This window comes from Entamoeba histolytica, genomic scaffold (genome assembly GCF_000208925.1).
Source record: "Entamoeba histolytica HM-1:IMSS scf_1104750518371 genomic scaffold, whole genome shotgun sequence".
Taxonomy (NCBI): domain Eukaryota; phylum Evosea; order Mastigamoebida; family Endamoebidae; genus Entamoeba; species Entamoeba histolytica.
The window spans coordinates 1-19,947 of record NW_001915137.1 but is presented as its reverse complement, the minus strand read 5'-3'; the positions used below and the strand labels follow the sequence as shown (position 1 = coordinate 19,947).

The following is a 19,947-nucleotide window of genomic DNA, read 5'->3' as shown; positions in this document are numbered from 1 at the left end:
GATTATTCATATTTGAATAAATAATAATAGACAATAAATAATATCAATTATTTATCTTTGTTTATTATTTTATTGTTGTATTTTATTTTATCAATATTAATTCTAACAATTAAATTAATAAAGATAATAAATGATAAATAAAAATACGATAATAAAAATAAGAATAAGAAATAAAAGAGAATAGAAATGAAATAATTATTATAAATATACAATAAAAAGAATCAAATGAATAAAAAATAAACAAAATGATGAAATTATATTAAATAATAACATACTAAAAGAAATAATCATTATTTTAAATGTTAAAATACTTAATATGAGAAAATATCAATATTATTAATATTTCTTTTGTTTATTGAAGATGAAATAATAAATAATTTAATCATATTTCATTCTTTTATTTTGATTATTTAACAACATTATCATCATTTTAAGAGATCATTTTCCAATACAGGAAATACAACAAATTTTAATGCCATGGCTATTGTGTAAAACCTTTGGGTATTGTAAAGAAAAATAAACAAGACATAGAAATTCAATGTCATACAATAGAATGAATGTCAATATCAATAAATGGAATAACAATAATAAAGGTAAATGATATTACCAAGGAAAATGGATTGGAAGACGAAAGAAACAAAGAGACACAAATAAGAAACAAGATAAATACAATAATAATAAAGATAATACAAATAACAAATACAAATGAATAACAATAAGTGATATACAAGAAAGAATAACAAGCGAATAGAATAAAGGAGAATATGAAGAAATACTTAAAAATATGAAGGTAAAAGAAAAAGATGGAATGATATCCTCCAAGAAGTATATTCAATTAAAAAGAAGATGATAAATGAAAAAACTAAATAAGAAATTATATAAGAAATTAAGAAATGAAAAAATTGAAAGTATAATAAAAGCAATAAACATCAATGTCAATAATGAAAATGAATATATTAAATATATTAAAATGTCACATAAAATAAAAGAAAGCATTAAACGGTACATTAAAAGTGAAAGTAAATGATATAATAGAAGGAAGAGTAGAGTGTAATTCAATAATAAAAAACATCATATTAAAGAATAACTCTATTGAAATTGATGAAGAATATCTTAACACTCTCATCAATAAAATAAAAGAAATGAAAATAGAAAAATGTACTAACATTAATTACTACTTTCAAAGAAAAGAAGCTGACCAATTAATAAATGAAATTAATAATAGATGGATAATGTCAGGAAGCAGAATGCAGGATCTGCAAGATGATATGAAGAGGATTTCAATGTGTATGCACCTCTATCTCCAAAATAAAATAATAGGAGATAAATTTGATGAAATAAAAGAAATATAAAGAAAATAAATAGACTAGAAGATTTGGTCAAGGGAAGAAAATGGTACAGAATAAAGTGCATCATGAAATTAAATGAACATGATGAAGAATGAATTAAAGTTAAAGCACTGGAAAGAATAAAATACCTAAAATATATGATGACAATGAATAAAGAATTAAATTTAATAAAAATGAAATAGTCAGAATCAATACAAATAAAATCATGTTTGATTCTAATAAGAAAATTAGAATAAGAAAGACCCAAAAAATGAAATATACCAAATAACGATATTAATTTAGAATATTGGAAATCGTTATATGAAACACAGGTGATATTAAATAAAGATAATGGAAAATAAAATAAATCACCTTGTGGAATGAAAGATATTTCAATTATGATAGTGTCATTATAACATTAAATGAATTAAATTTAAGTATAATGAGAATAAGTAACTGGAAAGCACCAGGAATAGACACTATATATGGGTATTATTGGAAAAGGATGTCATCATCAAGAGAAATCATTCTCAATATCTTCAATGAATGGTTGAACTTCCCTGAAAACATCCCATTAGACATGGTAAGTGGAAGAACTTTATTAATCCACAATTTGATATGAATAATGTCACTAATTATCGTCATATCAGTTGTACAAATGTAATTATGAAAGTATTTACCTCCATATTAAAAGAAAAGATTCACAGAAGACTTAACATGAATTGTGAATCATTTAAAATCAGTAGCAACCAATTGGGATGTAAGTTGCAATCTTTAGCTGCTAAAGAAGGAATAATTAATAGTTATATGATGAAGCAGCAAAAAGAAGAAAAATACCCAAAATATGTGGAGTCATATTATGACATTAAGAAAGCATATGACACAGTAAACCACGAATGGGTAATTGAATCATTAAAGTATTTTAATTATGAGTTTGTCATCATTGACATTATTGAAAATATGATGACTAGATTGAAGATATTCATCGGTTATAAATTTAATGAATATCTAGGATGTATTAAATTAAATAGAGGAATTTTACAAGGTGATTCCTTATCAAATCTACTCTTCATCATTCAGATGAATGTAATTTCTCAAATCATCGAAGAGAAATTCCCAAAAGCAAATCACACATTATATATGGATGATTTGAGAATAATGACGGAAAGTAGTGAAGAAATGGGAATAATCCACAACGAAATTAAAGAAATAATAAGTGGAATAGGGATGGAAATGAATGAGAAAAAGTCAGGAATGGTATTAAAAAACATTAAAGAAATACCAAATGGAATGCAAAACATCCCCCTAATTGAAGGTGAGGATTTGTATAAATACTTAGGAATATAGCAGTCCGACGAAATTGATGACACCTTCAATTGTAAAACCATCAATGAAAAAATGAATCAGAAGATGGAAGAAATAAACACTGATGAAAGTAGTAATAGAAGATATAATACATGAATAAACACGGAAGTAATCCCTATCTTCAGATATTCAGCATCAGTTGTAAATTGGAAAATCACTGACATAGATAAAATTGATTTGGAGATAAGAAAATACTTAAGAAAGGCAAAATACAATGGTGAAACTCCAAAGATAGGTTGTATGTCCCTCAAGAAGAAATGAATGATTAATAAATATAAGGGACGAATATGTTATTGAATTAGTAAGAACAGTGATGTACTATTGTACCAGAGAAAGTGAAATAGGAAATAACATATTAGAGAGATGGTACAGTAAGAAGGGAATATTGAATAGAATTTAAAACATCAATTCATAAAATAAATGAAACAAAAATAGAAGAAATAATAAATGAAGGGATAGAAAAGAAAAAAGAAAAAGAAGTAGTAGTAGAAATAAAGAAATTAATGATAAATACATCAAAAAATGGAAGTGTCATCAAATAAGTGGATATTTTAGAAGATAGTTTGAGTCAAAAGGAGTAGATAAAACTAATACAGTGAAAGCATGGAAGTCATTCAATATTAAAAAAATGCATTTCTCAAATTAACTAAAATGCAATGATGGTGCAATATTTTGTATGTACAAGAAAATCAAAAATAATGAAAAATGAAAGATTGAAATACTCAACACTTTGTAAAGACAAGATAGCTACAGTAGAACACATTCTACTATCTTGTATTGGTCATAAAAAATCACAAATAGAAAAACATGACCATATAGGCATTATAATATTGATTAATAAGAAAATATACATGAAATAATCAATATAAAAAATTCATATAAAACAGTGTTCCAATATAAAGATATCACAATGATATTGAACAAATAAATAATGCATAAAAGTGAATGAAAATATCACAAAATACCAGATATGTATTAGATAAAAAGAATAAAACTGGTCTAATATTTGATATGACTATTGTGGCTGATCACAATATTAATTAAGCCTATTGGAAGAAAAGAAATATGTATAAAGAATTAAAGAATATTCTAATGAAAATAGAAAAATTAAAAGATGTCAGAATAATTCCAGTAGTAATTTCAATAAATGGATTAATAAATAAGAAAGTATTAAATTAATTAAAGAAATAAAAATTGAGATTAACATCGAGAAAGAAGTAAAAAACCTTGTAATAAAAAACATGAATGATGTCATGGAATACTGCTTCTATCACAACCAAACATACTCCGTAGAGCTGCTAGAAGAAGATGAAGACGAAGGGATGTAATTAGTCTCCCCTGAGTCAGGAACAATAGAGGAAAAATCTATTAATACTTAATTAACTGGTTATTATTTATTTTAAATCCAATATGTAGTGGAGAATAAAAATATAGCATATAATAAACACAAAACAATGTGTCTAAAATTTCAATTAGTACATTTTTTACTTCATTTGAATCATTTTAAACTCTAAAATATCAAAATTATTTGATCCACATAATGCATTTTGATAACCTCTGTAGTCATACGAACTTTGTTTACATCCACTATGTTGCTCTTTATTTTCAAAACCATTTTTCATAATACAAATATCATCTTGTTGTCCATTTCCTCCCATTCCAACTGATAATAACCAAGTACTCTGACTATTGTACACTTCTATAGAATTGTTATCCTCTTTGATATTAAATTTCATCATACCAGGTAATCTACCATTTGACCTTATTGAAAATAAAAATGAATTTGGGTCATAAATAAAAGAAGAAAGAGAGTTTAAAGTATTGTAGAAACAGCCACCAAATTTATTTCCATTAGTATCTTGTATTAACAAAATATAATTTGAACGGTTTTGCATTAAATCACCAAATTGACTCTGACTTCCCCAGTTATGTTTGTTTGAATCAAAAATGACATCTCCAAGTTTTTTTCCTGCCCAACTTTCAATTTGCTTCATTTCTTCATTAATTGTTCTATTTTGTTCAATCTGTTTTCTGTAAAATATTTCATGAAGTTCATTTATTCTCTGTTCTTCATGTTTCAATTCTTCATCAATCATTGTATTAAATTCGACTATGTTTTGAGCCTTAGAATAGTTTTTTCTCATATCATTTAAGCTATTAATTTCACTATCCATTTTTTTCTTTATTAGCTCATTTTGTTTTTGATACTTTTCTTTCACTAGTCCAATAGTCTTGTCAACTATATGGTTATTCTTTTCAATAAGTTCTAATTCTTTTCGGTCAATTTCATGAAGAAGACAATTTAATATATTTTTTGTAAGGATTAATTCTTTTAATGTTGTGTCTCCTTTGTTTCTAATCAATTCAACTCTTCTAAATGTTTCATCAAACCTATCAAGAATACCTTCTCCCCTTTTAATAGAAGTATCATAATCTTCTTTCTCTTTTTTAATAAAAGGTTCATCTCTAAGAGATTCATAGAAATTTTGAATCTCATTTTGTGTTTCACTTAAGAGTTGTTGACATTTTTTATTTTGAACAATGTATGATTGAAATAATTGTTGTGGTTCTTGCATAATACTAACTAATAATTATTTTTAATAAGTTTGAAAAATTTCAATGATGTTTAATAAAAAATAAAACAGCATTAAAATATCTGAATAAAAAAGAATGTTTAGGAAAAAAAAGGAATGGTAAAGTTGAATTTGATAACATTTACATAATTTTAATGAGTTTATTTATAAAAATTGTAACTTATGTTGTTATTGAAATAAAATAATTTTTTTACAATAAGATTCTAGAAATTACACTTTTTAAATAATTCAAAAGAAGAAAATGAATTTCAATAAATTCTGAGAGATAATAAGTTAAGTGAATTGTTATTATTTAAATGATTTTAATATTTCAAATATTGAATATAAAAAGAAAATATAATATGAATTAATTAATTATAAATATTACACATACTTCTTGTAAGTTGTGGACAAATTTTTTGAAGATTCGGAAGTTTATGCAAAGAATAACATTTTTCAATTGTGAGTTTAATTAAAGTCGATGGAAATGTTATATTTTCTAAACTATCACATTCAACAATTACCATTTCTTCGATATAACTATTTTCAATATTAAGAATTTCATCTAACCTATCACAACATTCAATTTGAAACTTTTTTAATCCTTTTGGAATAATTAAAGTTCTAAGTTGATTACAGTATTTTGCAGAAAAATTAATTAATTTTGTTGCATTTTCAAAACATTTTAATTCATTTATTTCTTCACAATGAAGTAGATGTAATTCAGTTAAAGTTTGTGGAATATATAATTGATTAATACTAGAACAAAAATGAATTGAACATTCAATAAGATGTGGTGTTAATGAAAGGTATTGTAAAGAAATACAATTTTCAATAATTAATTTAGTAACAGTTTGTGGTGGTTCAAGTTTTGTTAGTCTAATGCAATTACAAACATAAAGACCATCAATATTGAAAGAGTTTAAATTTTGAATATCAAGACATTTCCAATTTGATATTGTAAACAAATCATTTATATCTAATATTGGTGGTAATGTTGAAGGTATATAAAATGAACGTGGAGAATTTATTTTTTGAGAACGAGGACTTGGTGAACGACTAAAAGTTGGAGAAGGTGATAAACCCCATGGAATAAATTTTCTTGGAGAACGTGGTGATATAATAGGAGAGTCATAGAAACCATTCAAAGGTTGGTTTATTCTATTAGATTTATTTTTTGATAACTGAGGAGTATATGAAGAACTTATTGATTGAGAAGCATTTTCAATAAAATTTTCAGTTACAGCATTTAATGTTTGAATATCATTAAATGATGGTGGAAGAATAGGATGTTCAAGATTAATAATAAGATTAAAAACAGTATGTAATGGAACGTCTAATGACTCTAAATTACTTATTTCAAGTAAATTATTACAACCAGTAACTGATAATGAAATAATAGTAGTTGGGAAAATAATTTTAGTTAATAGTTCACAAGTAGTTAATTCTAATTCAAAAATTTTATAATTTTCTAAGTTTAATTCATGAATAGAATTACAAGAATCAATTTGTAGTCGAGTAATACATTGTGGTAGATTTAATAATGGTAATTTATTACATTTAAATATTGATAATTCAGAAATATTACATTGACATAAATTATCTAACTTACTAATTTCTTCACATAAATTAATACTCAATTTAGTTAAAGTTTTTGGAAAAGAAATGGATTTAATAGAATCTAATCCACTCAATTTTAATTCTTGAATTGGACAATTATTTAAATTTTTTATTTTATTCAAATTGTCACAATTTTCTAATAATAAGTTAGTCATTGTTGTAGGAAGAGTAACTTTCTTTAGAGAATATAATGATAAAAATGCTATTTCTTTTAAATCAATTTTCTTTAAATTGTTTATATCATTGAGTGCATTACAAAATGCTATTTGTAAAACTTTAAGTGTTGTTGGAACTTTTAAACTTTTTAAGGAAGTAATATTTTCTATTCCAAGATGATATAATGGTATTGTATTAATTTTATTGAAAGAAAGTGCAAAACAATCAATAACAACAAGATATGTTAATGTCATTGGAAATGAAACATTCTTTAATGAAGTACATGAATTTATAGTTAACTTCTTTAATAAAGGAGATTTAAAAGATAATTGTTGAAGTGACTTACATCCACATAAAGAAAGTGTTATTAATGAATTAGGAATTGTTAATGATGATAAATGTGAGAAATTATTTATTGTTAAATCAACAAGATGTAAACTAAAAATGTTTGATAATGAAAGACAGTTCCATCCATCAAGTTGAAGGGATGTAACGTTAATAGGAAGTAAAGGATGTTCTAATAAATAATACAGATTAATTAGTTCATCAAATGGAATATTTAATTTATCAATTCCATCAATACAAGTTAAATTTTTACATTTATTGATATTAAGTTGAGTAATAGACTTTGGTAATACTAAATTACTTAATTGAGGACATGAAGATATTGTTAATTCATTTAATGTTGTAAGGACAGCCATTCCATCTAATATTCTAAGATATTTACAATCAATAAATGTAATTGATACTAATCCTAATGGTAATAAAACATTTTCTATTCTTTCTACTCCTTCTACTTCTAAAGTACTCATATGTATATTTTCAATTCCTTCAAAAGATATTAATGGACATTTATAGATTCTTAATATTTTTAATTCTCTAGGGAAATAGATAGCTTGTAGTTTATCACAATGAGATAATCTCAACTCAGTAACAAACTCAGGTAATATAATTTCTTTTTCACAATAATCTTGTATTTGTAAATTCCTTAGTGTATTAGGTATTTCACTAACTTTAAACCTTGGAGAAGATATAATTTTCATTTCTTCTATTAATACAGTTCTTAATACTAAATTTTGATTAAGTTTTTCACAAGAAGTAATAGAAAGTTTGTTTAAACTTGAAGGAATATGAATCTTTTTTAATAAAGGACAATAGGTTAATTCAAGTTCTAAAGTATTAGAATGAGTAAGTCCTTTAGTCTTAGTTAAATTAATACAATGAATTAAACTAAGTTTATTTAATGAAGAAGGAATAACTATTTCTTTAAGATTATTACAATAAGAAACTGAAAGATCTTTTGTTGGAATAGGAATTTTTAAATATTCAGAATTACAATGTAGAATAGTAATTTTATTTAATGATTCAGAATAATAATGTTTAGTGATTGTACAATTATAAAGAATAAGCTCTTTTATATTAGAATGTTGATAATCTACTAATGAATCAGAAGCATCTTCTAATTTTAAAGTATGTAATTGTTGTGGTAACAATAAATATTTCATTGATTTTTGCTGAATAATTGTTAAATGAGTTAAATAATTATAACCCGATAAATCTAATAAAACACAATCATCAGTACTTTTTATTTTTAATGATAAAGGAAGATATTTCTTAAATTCTTCAACTACATTAGCAGTTATTATATAATAAGATCCATTAGGTAATACACAAACATTTTTTAGTTCTAATAAATCATTATCAATAACTGCATCAATACCTTTCTGATAAAAAGTAAGTCCTTCAACAATAAGAATTATTTTAATAGGTAAATGTCTATTAAAAACTTCAATAATATTTTGTGCTGATACAATATCTTTTTGTTGACAATATATATGAACAGATTTGATAAATGGTGAACGAAATAATCGAGCTTCACGTAATAAAGGAGACTCTAATTGTTGTAATGATACTTTAGTAAAATCTAATGATAATTCAACAATATTTTTTAGTTTTTTTAATGGTAAAGATGAATTTTGTTGAACAACAAGATGTAATGATGTAATATATCTTTCTAAAGAAGAGATTATTTTAAATAATTCTGGTGAAGATGAATATATTTTATAGCGATATTTTAACTTTGGTATTTCTGTTGGATTAACTAAATACAAAGTTTCCATTGCTGGAAAAAATTTTTTTAATGTATTTAATGGAGCAGTGAAAGAATTGATTTTAAGACGTGAAACTGCTTGTTTACATTTTTTATTAATTTTAAGAAAAACCTTTGTTGTTTGTTGGTTTAATTGCAATGCTATAACCATTAAATCAGGAATATTTAATTCACCAAAATTTGATGATACATTTAAAGAAGAACAAGAGTTAGAAGTAATAAATTTTGAAGAAATTTTACTATTATCAATAGTAAATGGTAATGGACTTTGAATTATAGTAAGAAGTGACCGTGGGGTGGTTAGATTAGGCGGTTCCATTTTGTTTGTTTTAAGTTTCGAATTCTTCTAAAAATTATGGTGTGTCTTTTTAAAAAACTATTCAAACCAAATTGCAAAACCCCTCAAAGTAAATTTCGTTTCACCAACATAATAATTTGAGTCTTTCTTACAGAAAAAGTGCTACAATTTTTATCTATAAAAATAAAATATTGAAATGAATATTTCTGTGTTAAATGACAATTGTTTTTTTTTTTTGACTATTTCATTGGTTTAAATAACCCAATATTTTATTTAAAAGAAATATTTCGTTATTAATAACATTAATTAATATTATTTTAACGACAGAGATACTTCATAGTTTAACTTTTAACTGACTTAACAAAAAACAAAAAAGGAAAAAAAAACAAGGGTTTTTTAAGGTAGCTTTTATTTTAAATTACTATATGACGTGGAAGAAATTTTCAAAGTGAAAATAGCCAATAAAATAAAAAGATTTCTTCTAATAAGAAAAGAAGAGAATATTTAAAGAAAAACTACTGAAAGAACAATAAATTTAAATTAGTAAAAATGGCTAAAGTATTCCTTATTATGTTAGGTGGACCAGGAGCTGGAAAAGGTACTCAATGTGCTAATATTGAAAAACATCTTAATTCTTCTGCTCATATTTCAACAGGTGATTTGTTAAGAGCTGAAATTAAAAACAAAACAGAAATTGGATTAAAAGTTGAAGATATTATTCGTAATGGTCAACTTGTTTCTGATGAAATTATTTGTAATATGGTTAATAATTTTATTGCTAAAAATGAAAAAGAAGTTATTGTTTTTGATGGATATCCACGTGCAGTTTCACAACTTGAAGCTCTTTTGAAAGAAGCTACTGCTGAAACTAAAATTTGTGTCATTAATTTAGAAATTCCTGATGAAATTCTTATACAAAGAATTGTTTCAAGAGGAAAAACATCTGGAAGAGCTGATGATAATACTGAAGCTGCTGCTAAAAGACTTGCTGTTTATCATGCTCAACATGATGAAATGATTAAAGCTATTAAAGCTAAAAATCTTCCATATTTTGTTGTTGATCATCTTGGAGGACCAGATGAAGTTTTCAATGAAATTAAAGGAGTATTTGCTAATGTTGGACTTCATTAAACTTTTTAATTGATAGTTATAGTTATCTTTTTGTTCTTTCTTATTAATGTTTTTTAAAAGTACCAATGACAAATGAAAATTATAAGAGAAAATGACGTTTTATTTTGACTTAACTGAGAGGAGAAATTAAAAAGAACTTAAAATTTTGTTAATTTTAATTAATGCAACCTATAAACAATGAAAAGAATATTAACATTCTAATAAAAAAAAATTATAATAACTTTGATTCAGTTGAACAAGATATTCGATCAATTCATGTAAAATATCCTCAATTCAGAGTTGACACATGGACGTCAAGAATTAGTGGAAAACAATTGTTAGTGTTAACTGGCTTTCTCCCAATTTTATTTAATGGTAGAAAATTTGGTATTCCTTTATTAATTGGATTTCCTTATGACTATCCACTTTCACCACCTGAAATTATTTGTAATATTAGTGAGGGAATGGAAATTGTTAAAAAACATCCTGAAGTAGATGAAAATGGTGTTATTAGGAAAGTTGGCGATGAGTGGAATCCTTCAAGTGATCTTTTAATGGTATTAGAAAGTTTAGCTAACTCATTTGGTAGATATCCTCCAGTTAGACAAGCACAAAATAGTCATCTAACTACTCCTCAAGGATATCCAATTACTGCTTCAACAAGTTCAATTCAGCCTAACCCACATAATAATTTTAGAAACTCATCTTGTTCATTAACATCCTCTCAATTTGTTAATTCAAGTTCTCCTTATTGTCAACAAAGAATTACCTCTCTTCAACAACAATACCAACCTAATTCTTATGGTCAGTTTATAATAAATAAACCTCCTTACTCACAAGAAATGTCTTCATTTAATCCTTCATTACAACCATCATCTAACTATAACTACCCAAATCATTTAACTTCAATTAACCCTTCTGCTCAACCCCAATATCAACCATTTAATACAACATTATTCCAATCATCAGTACCTGCTGATGTAGTTCAAAACACTTCTTTTCCTTCATTAAATTCCTCTTTCTCTGGCCCACAACAACAAATGTATTATAATTCATTCCCAAATACAACAACTTCAACCAACCCAATAACAACATATCCACTTCAATCTCAAGAACAAAATGTTCAAGTGAATGGGTGTATTAAGAAACCTGGAGATGACCCATATTTGGCTAATTATAACCCTATCACTAAAGTAAATCCTCCACCATTCCTTTCTATGCCTAACCACTATATGACCCAACCAGAAGTAGAAAATAAACTTACCTCTGGTTGTTTAACAGATGAAGAAAAAATACAAAAAGAAGAAGAGTCTGAAGAAATACTTCATGAAGAAGAAGAAAGAAGAAAAAAAGAAAATGAAATTATTCAGAAAAAAAAACTTCAAAAGAAAATAAATGAAATAAACAAAGCTATTAGTGAGATTAGTTGTTGGATTGAAAATAATTCATGTGAAGAAATTGATCCACAAAAAATATTATTACAGAAAAAGACTAGTGGTGAACGAAATAAAATGAAATCAATTTCACAATGTATGGCTGTAGATGATTGTATTGAAATACTAAATGATGCAACAAAAAATAAAGTCATATCAATTGAAGATGCATTAGAACAATTAAAGAAAATAACTTCAATTCAATTTCATGCAAAGTATTGCATAACTGAATAATAAAGTTTTATTCATTTCTTTGTTTAGTTGGGTTTTAACTTCTTTTTCTTTATACTAATCACTAATATTTAATATTTAAAAATTACATCTTTATATTGAACGTTGAATAAAAAGCCTTTTATAATATTTTTTATTGCTTTGATAAAACAAAAGGGATTAAAAAAAACCAAATTGAAATTCATTTAAAGCAAGCAACACATTTTCCTTTCCTTAACATCTTTAACATTCAATGTAGATTCAATAACTTTATTGAAAACATCGTGAAGACCTTCTTGTGTTAAAGCAGAGCACTCACAATAACCAACAGCTCCAATTTTTTCAGCTAATTCTTGACCCTCAGCAGCTGAAACAAAGGATTCTCCTTTTTGTTGTAATTTTAATTGATGTTCTGCACTATTTCGCAAATCAGCTTTTGTTCCAACAACCAAAAGTTTACCGCTAGAGCAATGATGTTTTACTTCAGGTACCCACTAAAGAAGTGTAAGAATTTATTTAATAATCCATTTAAAAAAAATGTTATAAAGAATTGAAAACAAACTTTTGATGTAATATTTTTAATTGAACGATCATTGTCTACCGCAAAACATAATAAAAATATGTCAGTGTCTTTGTAAGACAATGGTCTTATACGATCAAATTCTTCTTGTCCAGCTGTATCCCATAATTCCATCATCACTTCTTGCTTTTTATATTGAACTTTTGCAAGGTAATTATCAAAAACAGTTGGAAGATATTTTTTAGGGAATGAATTCTTTGTATAACTGATTAACAAACATGTCTTTCCAACTGTTCCATCACCTACAACAACAACTTTAATTAGGGTGTCTGCATCTCTCTAATAATAAAATAAATATTCGTGTAAAATGTAGATTACAAGTGATTATGACCATAAATATCCAATTAAAAAACAAACTTTCTCTGTGGTCATCACTGTTTAAAAATTCTTTGTAAATTTAGAAGATCCTCTTATCAACTTTCACAATTATTTTAAGATCAGTATTATTTTTGAAACAATTATTCTATATTATATTTTTTTATAATTTGTTAATAAATTATAATTTGCCCCTTCTTTTGCTTCTTTCTTTTGAAAAGTATTTATATCTCATGATATTGTTTCAATTTTTTTAAAACTTTTGTATTTTTTTTTTATTTATGTCTTAATAACTTACCTATAGAAAAATAAATATGGTTCTATTTCTTTATGTTTATCACTTAAAATTTTTTTTAATAACTTCTAAAGAACACCACATACCCTTTCATGAAAATAAAGAAAAATCACTGCATAAATTTTACTCTGAACCAAAAATATTTTCCATTAATAAGCAATTGTGATTGTCTCTATTTGTACTGAAAATAGGCAAAACCAAAATAAATTACTTTTTTAAAAAAAAAAAAAAATAAATTTATTTTGGTTATATATAACATAATATGATTAAGACTTAGTTGAAAGAAAAAAGAAAAAGACTCAAAAAAGAAAGTACAAATATGGTACGAGTGAAAAGTAGATATTTATTGATTCATGCAGTACCTTCAGGAATTGGTGAACCAATTGATATTGCAAAAGGAGAGTTTCAAACTCTAATCGTTGCTGGTGTTAGACAGTTATATGGCATTTTTGGTGCAGGTTGTTGTTTGAAAACTGGAATAATTTATACAAACTGGTTAAAGACGGGAATAGTTATAATAAAGTGTAGATTTGAACGACTTAATATGGTTTGTTAATACAATAATAATATAAAGGTAATACTCATTCATTAGATTAAAACAACAATGAAATATTTTGGTTCAGAACGTTTACCATTTCCATTTAAAATGAATGTTGTTCATGTTAGTGGAACAATTCGCTCATGTAAACGTGAAGCAATCAAATACGATAGTAGAGCAACCTTTTAATTTATTTTGTTATTCTCTTTTATAGTATTTTATAATATTTTTATTATAATTAATAGTTTATAATCTATTTAAATTATTTTTTTTTATTAAAAATAGTTTATTTCTTTTAACCCTCGAACTATTTAAACTTTTTACTTTTACTTTTTAATCAAATCCACAGTGATGAAATAACTTGTCTGAGAGTCATTTTTAATCATGATGGCATGTTTTTATTTCTGAGTGGGTTATTTAACTACTTATTTTCAACTTAATTTTCAAATGAATTTTGTTCATTTTAGTATTTTTTTATTTTTTTGAATAATTTTTATTAAAAGAGGGATATAATAATTATGCTTTTTTAATAGTAAATGAATATTTTTTAAATGGATAGATTAAATTAATACTTGTTTATTTTTAAACTTGTTCATTATCTTATATTATTCTTTAGTAAGGAATTTCATCTTCTTTCAAAACAAAATGAATAAAACACTTTTGATTTAATTCAAAGACGATATTGAATGGCACCAGCTTTTGTAATATATCTTACCCACTTAATAGTTTTATAGTCTGAAGCAATCTTCAAATAACGAATTTGTAAACCGGTAGCAGTTAATGCTGGAATAACAAAGTCCATCAAAATTGGTGGTTTATCCCATCTTTGTGATTGAGTGGTTTGGACTAAATCAACATCAACAGTAATAGTTTGTTGTGTCTTTCCATTAAATCTGGAAATTCTCCATAATATGGCTGCATGTTCTGGATGATACTTAGCACTTCCAGCTGTACAACGAGTCTTACACAAAGCAGCATTCTTTGGAACTGGGATCTTAATACGAACATTCTCACCATATTGTAATTCAGAGAATAATGCACGAACATTAATATCAAGAGATAAATGAGTCTTAGAAGATTCTTTAATATTATGTAATAATCTAAATTGTTGTGAAATGTTATCAGTTGTTCTGTATTTCATTAAGTCAAAATCTCCATCTGGTGGAATGAAATTAATACTTCTGTCTTGATCAAAACGAGTTAATCTAACACATTGGTGGAAAGTAACATCAGCTAATTGAATTGATTTCTTTTGTGCTGAGTCTCCAAGTAATAAAGCTTTATCATTCATACCAAGTGAACAATCTGGCATTCCAGATAATTGGGTTCTCATTTTAATAACTCCATTGACATCATTAGAAAGAATAGTTCCTTTTGCAGATACTGTTAAATTAACACTTTCAATAACATCAAGGAATAATTGATTTTTCTTATAGAAAATATCAGGTGATCTCCATGGAATTTGACCTGTAGCTTGAATAGCAATATTTCCTCTTTGAACAGCTTTGGCTTTACCAAATGTAATAAGTGATTGTAATTCATCTTTAGTACAAAATTGTGGATAACCAAAGTCAAGAATTTCATCAAGTAATTCATAAATCAAAACATATTGACTCTTAATAGTGTTTTCATCAATAGTACTGAAATAAGCTTGGAATACTTCAACAATTTTATGTAACACTTCAAACACAACAGCAGCATTATTATTACTTCTTGCTAAAGCAACAATATATAATGAATTAACTCTAATATGATAAAATACAGTTGACCCAACAATCTTAACTGGTAATACATTTTTTTCTGTTAATACATATGACCTAAATGCAGAAGCTACTCCTTTCATCACATCATCTCTATAGATTCTTGAGATGAGAAGGTCTCCCTTCGCATTCATAAAAAATATTGCACATATCATTGTACAAAAATATAATTTCTTTTTAAGTTCTTTATCGTTTTATTTAAACTCTTAATAATAAAATTGTTTCTTTACAATAGTTTTTGAGTTCTTTATTATTAAAGTACATTTTAATAATTCAATTGTTCTTCTTATATTCTTTTTATCTTACTTACAAAATGTCTTTTTCATTCCTACAACTTGTTGATATAATTCTTCTTCAATAAAAATAAAATTGTTAATAAAGAATAGTTTACTTAACATTATTGTAATTTTTCTTCTAATTGTTTTCTTTTTTCATGGAGACTTTTCAAAAGTTTTTTATTACATGCACATGGAGTTTGTAAAACCAAAACATATTCACAAGTATTTGGTTCATCAGTAAAAATAATGTTTGGTGTTTCCCCACAAGTCAAATGAACTTCAGCTTTTCTTGTAATACTTTTTTGATTAATTTCACAAGTAGTTCCATTGGAATAAAGTTGAATATCAGAAGTATTCCATCCTACGAAAGAACCAACGTTAATATTATTGTTTTGAGTAATATTAAATCCATAATATAATTTAAAATTATCTTTAGAATATTCATTTAAGAAGAAATAATCATTACAATAATTATTTTGTGTTATATCAATTTTATTTTTCTCATTAAGTTCCCATAGTTTTCTTTCAATTACTGCTTTCTTATTTTTTAATTCTTTTTGTTTTTCTTCTAATTCTTTAATTTCTTTTTCTAATTCTTTATCTTCTTTTTTAAAGTTTGTTTCTTCTTCTTCTATTAATAATTTTAATTTACGTTGTTCTTCTTTGATTTCTTCTTTTGGCTTTTGATTTCCTTCTTTTTGTGCTTCAACTGAAGTAACATTAACTTCTTCTTCATCTGGACTAACAAATCCATATTCTTTTATCTTCCTTTTTAGTATTTCTTCACTTGTTTCATCAGTAACTTCTTCAATAATTTTACTTTTTAAATTGTTGTAACGTTCTTTATAATCTGCACTAAAGTTATCCCTTTTTCTTTTTTGTTCTTTAATAGTATCATCAAAATCTCCATTTTTTAATTCTTCTTTAACTTCTTTTAATGCTGCTTTATTATTTTTAATTTCTTTAGTCAACTCTTTTCTAAGCCTTTTCCCTTCTATTGAAAATTTCTCTTTTATTTGAATTAGTTCTTCCATTCGTTTAATTTCATTATCAACTTCATCAATTTTTGTTTGTGTTTGTTGTTTACAAACATTTGGACATAATCCTTCTTTTTCATCTGACCCATCACAACAATCACAAATACTATCTCCTACAAATCTACTTTCTATTTCCACAGCATCAGCACCTTTGTTTTGGCATACAAACATACTTCCTTCACATACTCCTGTATTTTTTTCATCAGAACCATCAGGACAATCACAATAATAGTCATCAATAAATGAGTCAGGAATTGTTATATCAATTGTCTCACATTTAAAAGAATAAGTAAATGCAATAAAGAAAATAACAGCAAAGAGTTTCATCCTTTGTTATTCTTTAATATTAATATTTAGTTTTTTTATTTGTTATAAAGTCAAATTAAATAATAATTTTTTTCATTCAGTAAACATAATATGAATTTAATAAATTCTTAATTCTTTTATAATACTGTATTAGTTTTATTTATTTTCTTATCAAATTAATTATTTAATAATATTAAAATAAATAACAAAAAGGTTTTTTTGTTATTTTCTATTAATTATTAAATAGTATTGTTTTTTAAGATTTATTTTTATAATAAATCATTCAATAAAAGTCAAATAGAAATAATTTATACAATATATAAATTTATATGACACTACCATGAATATATTCACAATCAGTATCAAACAAATAATAGTTATAATAACATTATTATTAACTACAATAAATTATAAACGCCATAGTCAATTCTAATTTAAACACATTTATAATAAAAATAAAAGTAATTAGTATAACTACAAATATCATCATGTAGGTAGAATGTTTAATCAATATTATTATGAGAATAAACAAGACAAATGAAAAAAATATAAGAATAAAAGATAGTACAAGAAAAGACATTGAATGAAAGACAAAAAAAAAAGAAAAAAAACAAAGCAGAAAGTTATAGATGAAGAAAGGATAATGAGAAATGAAGAAACTGAAAGAATAAAGAAAGATAAAATAAGTAAGAAATATTTAAAGAAATAATACAAGAACAACAAAAAAGTAGAAGAATAACAAGATAATCGAAATATACAAAGAAGAGAATAAATAAAATAAGATAAAACATGAAAAAGAAACCAAAGAAGTGAAAGAGAAAATAAAAGATATTACAAGAAAATCAATATAGAAGAAACTATAAAGAAAGAAGAAACAAAACTCAAAAACTAGAAGAGAGAAGAAGAGTTATTGTTAATATAGAATAAATATAATAAACATCAAAATGAAAATTAGAAATTAAAGAGATAGTAGAAGAAAGATGAATAAAGAAGAATATACTGAATTAATTAAAATAAGAAGAAAATAGGAAAGAAATAAGAAAAAGAAACAAGAAAAAGAATAATGGAGTAAATTTTAAATCAATTCTATAAATTAATAGAAGTATTACTGATCAAATGCATTATAAATTAAACATTAATAAAATAATAATAATAAAATAAGATAAGTATAACAAATGAGAAAAATAAAAGAAATATAGAATAGATATTGATGTAATAATAAATAATAAGAATAATAGAATATAAATGAAAGATAAAGAAACAAGATAAATGATAAAAAGAAATAAGAATGGAAATTTGAATAGATTGTATAAAACATGTGATAAAGGAAGTAATAAAAATGAGTATAATGAAATTTATTAAATTGTACAAAATAAGAATAATTTAATTATATTAATAAAATAATGAGAGAATAAATAGAATAAAATATATTAATAAATTGAAATTGAATAAAATGAATGATCAAAAAAAAAAATAAAAACAATTTGAATATTATAATAGATAGACAATGAAAAGATGAAATCAAACATTATTATTGACCAATTCTCTCATTAAATGATTATCATTTAAATGAAATAATTAGACTATATATTCATTCATGTTATTATCATTAATTAATGAATAAAATAGGTAAGTAATTCATTTTCTATTTCATATTTTACTTCTTTTTGAATAATTTTAAAATTTATTAAAATAAAATTTACTGTTTTGTTGTTAATAATCAAATATGAAAATTATTACAAATAATAAAAAGAATAATATAATTGATATATCAAATCAAATTAATAGAACTGATTTGTATGAAATACACTTTAATCGAATTATTTGATGAATAGTAAAAAGATGGCATTAAAATTATAACCCATAATAATTGATATGTTAAATATTTATTTATATTATCAAAATAAATATTAATGAAAAATGAAGCATAAATCAATAGAGTAAAAACTATTGATTAAAATAAGATAAATAAACAAGAATAACTAATAAAATTAATGTATTTTGTTTTTCATATTCTTCAAAATTATTTCAATCTCCTAATTTATTTTACTAATAAAGAAGTTGATTAAAAATAATCTGATAATGCTAATAAAGATAAACAAAATAAAATATTGGTTAAAATGAATCAAACAATGTTATGAATTAAACAATGAAATTATCTCTTTACATCATTTTCAAATATTTTAAAATAAATAGTTTCATTTTATTAGTCTTCTTCGTATAGTTTTATGAATATCATTTGTTAATAAAATATTAATTTATTATTAAATAGACATTTTGTGATTATATTTTAATACATAAAACAAAAGTGTATAGCATAAAATAATTAATAATTGTATATCTCTTTTTAATTTGGTATATTTATTAGATACTTATGTAAATACATTCAAAATTAATACAATAAGAAGGATTAATAATTATTATATTAGTAAAATGATTTGAGTTGATAATTACAGTTTCAATTTTATGATTGTTTCAATTAAATTTATGTATTTCATCATCAATGTTTAATTAAAATATAAATTATTTGTATTGTATATCTCATATATTCAATTGTTTTTAATTCATTTGTAATCTATATGAAATTATTCATTTCTTACTACTCTGAATTTATATTTATTTGAATCGTTATATA

The 19,947-nt window shown here is 24.1% G+C and overlaps 7 protein-coding genes across 7 annotated transcripts, besides 2 other annotated features; 3 read left to right on the top strand and 4 right to left on the bottom strand.

The window, feature by feature from the left end:
• The first annotated feature begins 435 nt into the window (after positions 1-435).
• Positions 436-902: a repeat region.
• Positions 864-4,086: a repeat region.
• Positions 4,087-5,637: 1,551 nt separating this feature from the next.
• EHI_135480 (uncharacterized protein) lies at positions 5,638-9,471 on the bottom strand (the record flags this gene model as incomplete). Its single annotated transcript, XM_644407.1, has 1 exon — positions 5,638-9,471. One exon carries the CDS (start codon positions 9,469-9,471, stop codon positions 5,638-5,640), a length of 3,834 nt encoding a protein of 1,277 aa, XP_649499.1.
• A 524-nt stretch (positions 9,472-9,995) lies between these two features.
• EHI_135470 (adenylate kinase) lies at positions 9,996-10,606 on the top strand. Its single transcript, XM_644408.2, has one exon. The coding sequence runs from the start codon at positions 10,000-10,002 to the stop codon at positions 10,579-10,581; it is 582 nt and encodes a 193-aa protein (XP_649500.1). The 5' UTR covers positions 9,996-9,999; the 3' UTR covers positions 10,582-10,606.
• A 136-nt stretch (positions 10,607-10,742) lies between these two features.
• EHI_135460 (uncharacterized protein) lies at positions 10,743-12,227 on the top strand (the record flags this gene model as incomplete). The annotated part of the gene is made up of 1 exon (XM_644409.1): positions 10,743-12,227. One exon carries the CDS (start codon positions 10,743-10,745, stop codon positions 12,225-12,227), a length of 1,485 nt encoding a protein of 494 aa, XP_649501.1.
• Positions 12,228-12,391: 164 nt separating this feature from the next.
• Positions 12,392-13,155, bottom strand: EHI_135450 (Rho family GTPase; the record flags this gene model as incomplete). Its single annotated transcript, XM_644410.2, has 3 exons — positions 12,392-12,697; positions 12,766-13,062; positions 13,141-13,155. The coding sequence occupies 3 exons, from the start codon at positions 13,153-13,155 to the stop codon at positions 12,410-12,412; spliced, it is 600 nt and encodes a 199-aa protein (XP_649502.1). The 3' UTR covers positions 12,392-12,409.
• A 557-nt stretch (positions 13,156-13,712) lies between these two features.
• Positions 13,713-14,120, top strand: EHI_135440 (uncharacterized protein; the record flags this gene model as incomplete). Its single annotated transcript, XM_001914082.1, has 2 exons — positions 13,713-13,940; positions 13,986-14,120. The coding sequence occupies 2 exons, from the start codon at positions 13,713-13,715 to the stop codon at positions 14,118-14,120; spliced, it is 363 nt and encodes a 120-aa protein (XP_001914117.1).
• Positions 14,121-14,515: 395 nt separating this feature from the next.
• Positions 14,516-15,825, bottom strand: EHI_135430 (Clathrin coat assembly protein, putative; the record flags this gene model as incomplete). Its single annotated transcript, XM_644411.2, has 1 exon — positions 14,516-15,825. The coding sequence occupies one exon, from the start codon at positions 15,823-15,825 to the stop codon at positions 14,602-14,604; it is 1,224 nt and encodes a 407-aa protein (XP_649503.1). The 3' UTR covers positions 14,516-14,601.
• Positions 15,826-16,088: 263 nt separating this feature from the next.
• On the bottom strand, positions 16,089-17,333 carry EHI_135420 (glucosidase 2 subunit beta precursor, putative; the record flags this gene model as incomplete). The annotated part of the gene is made up of 1 exon (XM_001914081.1): positions 16,089-17,333. The coding sequence occupies one exon, from the start codon at positions 17,331-17,333 to the stop codon at positions 16,089-16,091; it is 1,245 nt and encodes a 414-aa protein (XP_001914116.1).
• Between the last annotated feature and the right edge of the window lie 2,614 nt (positions 17,334-19,947).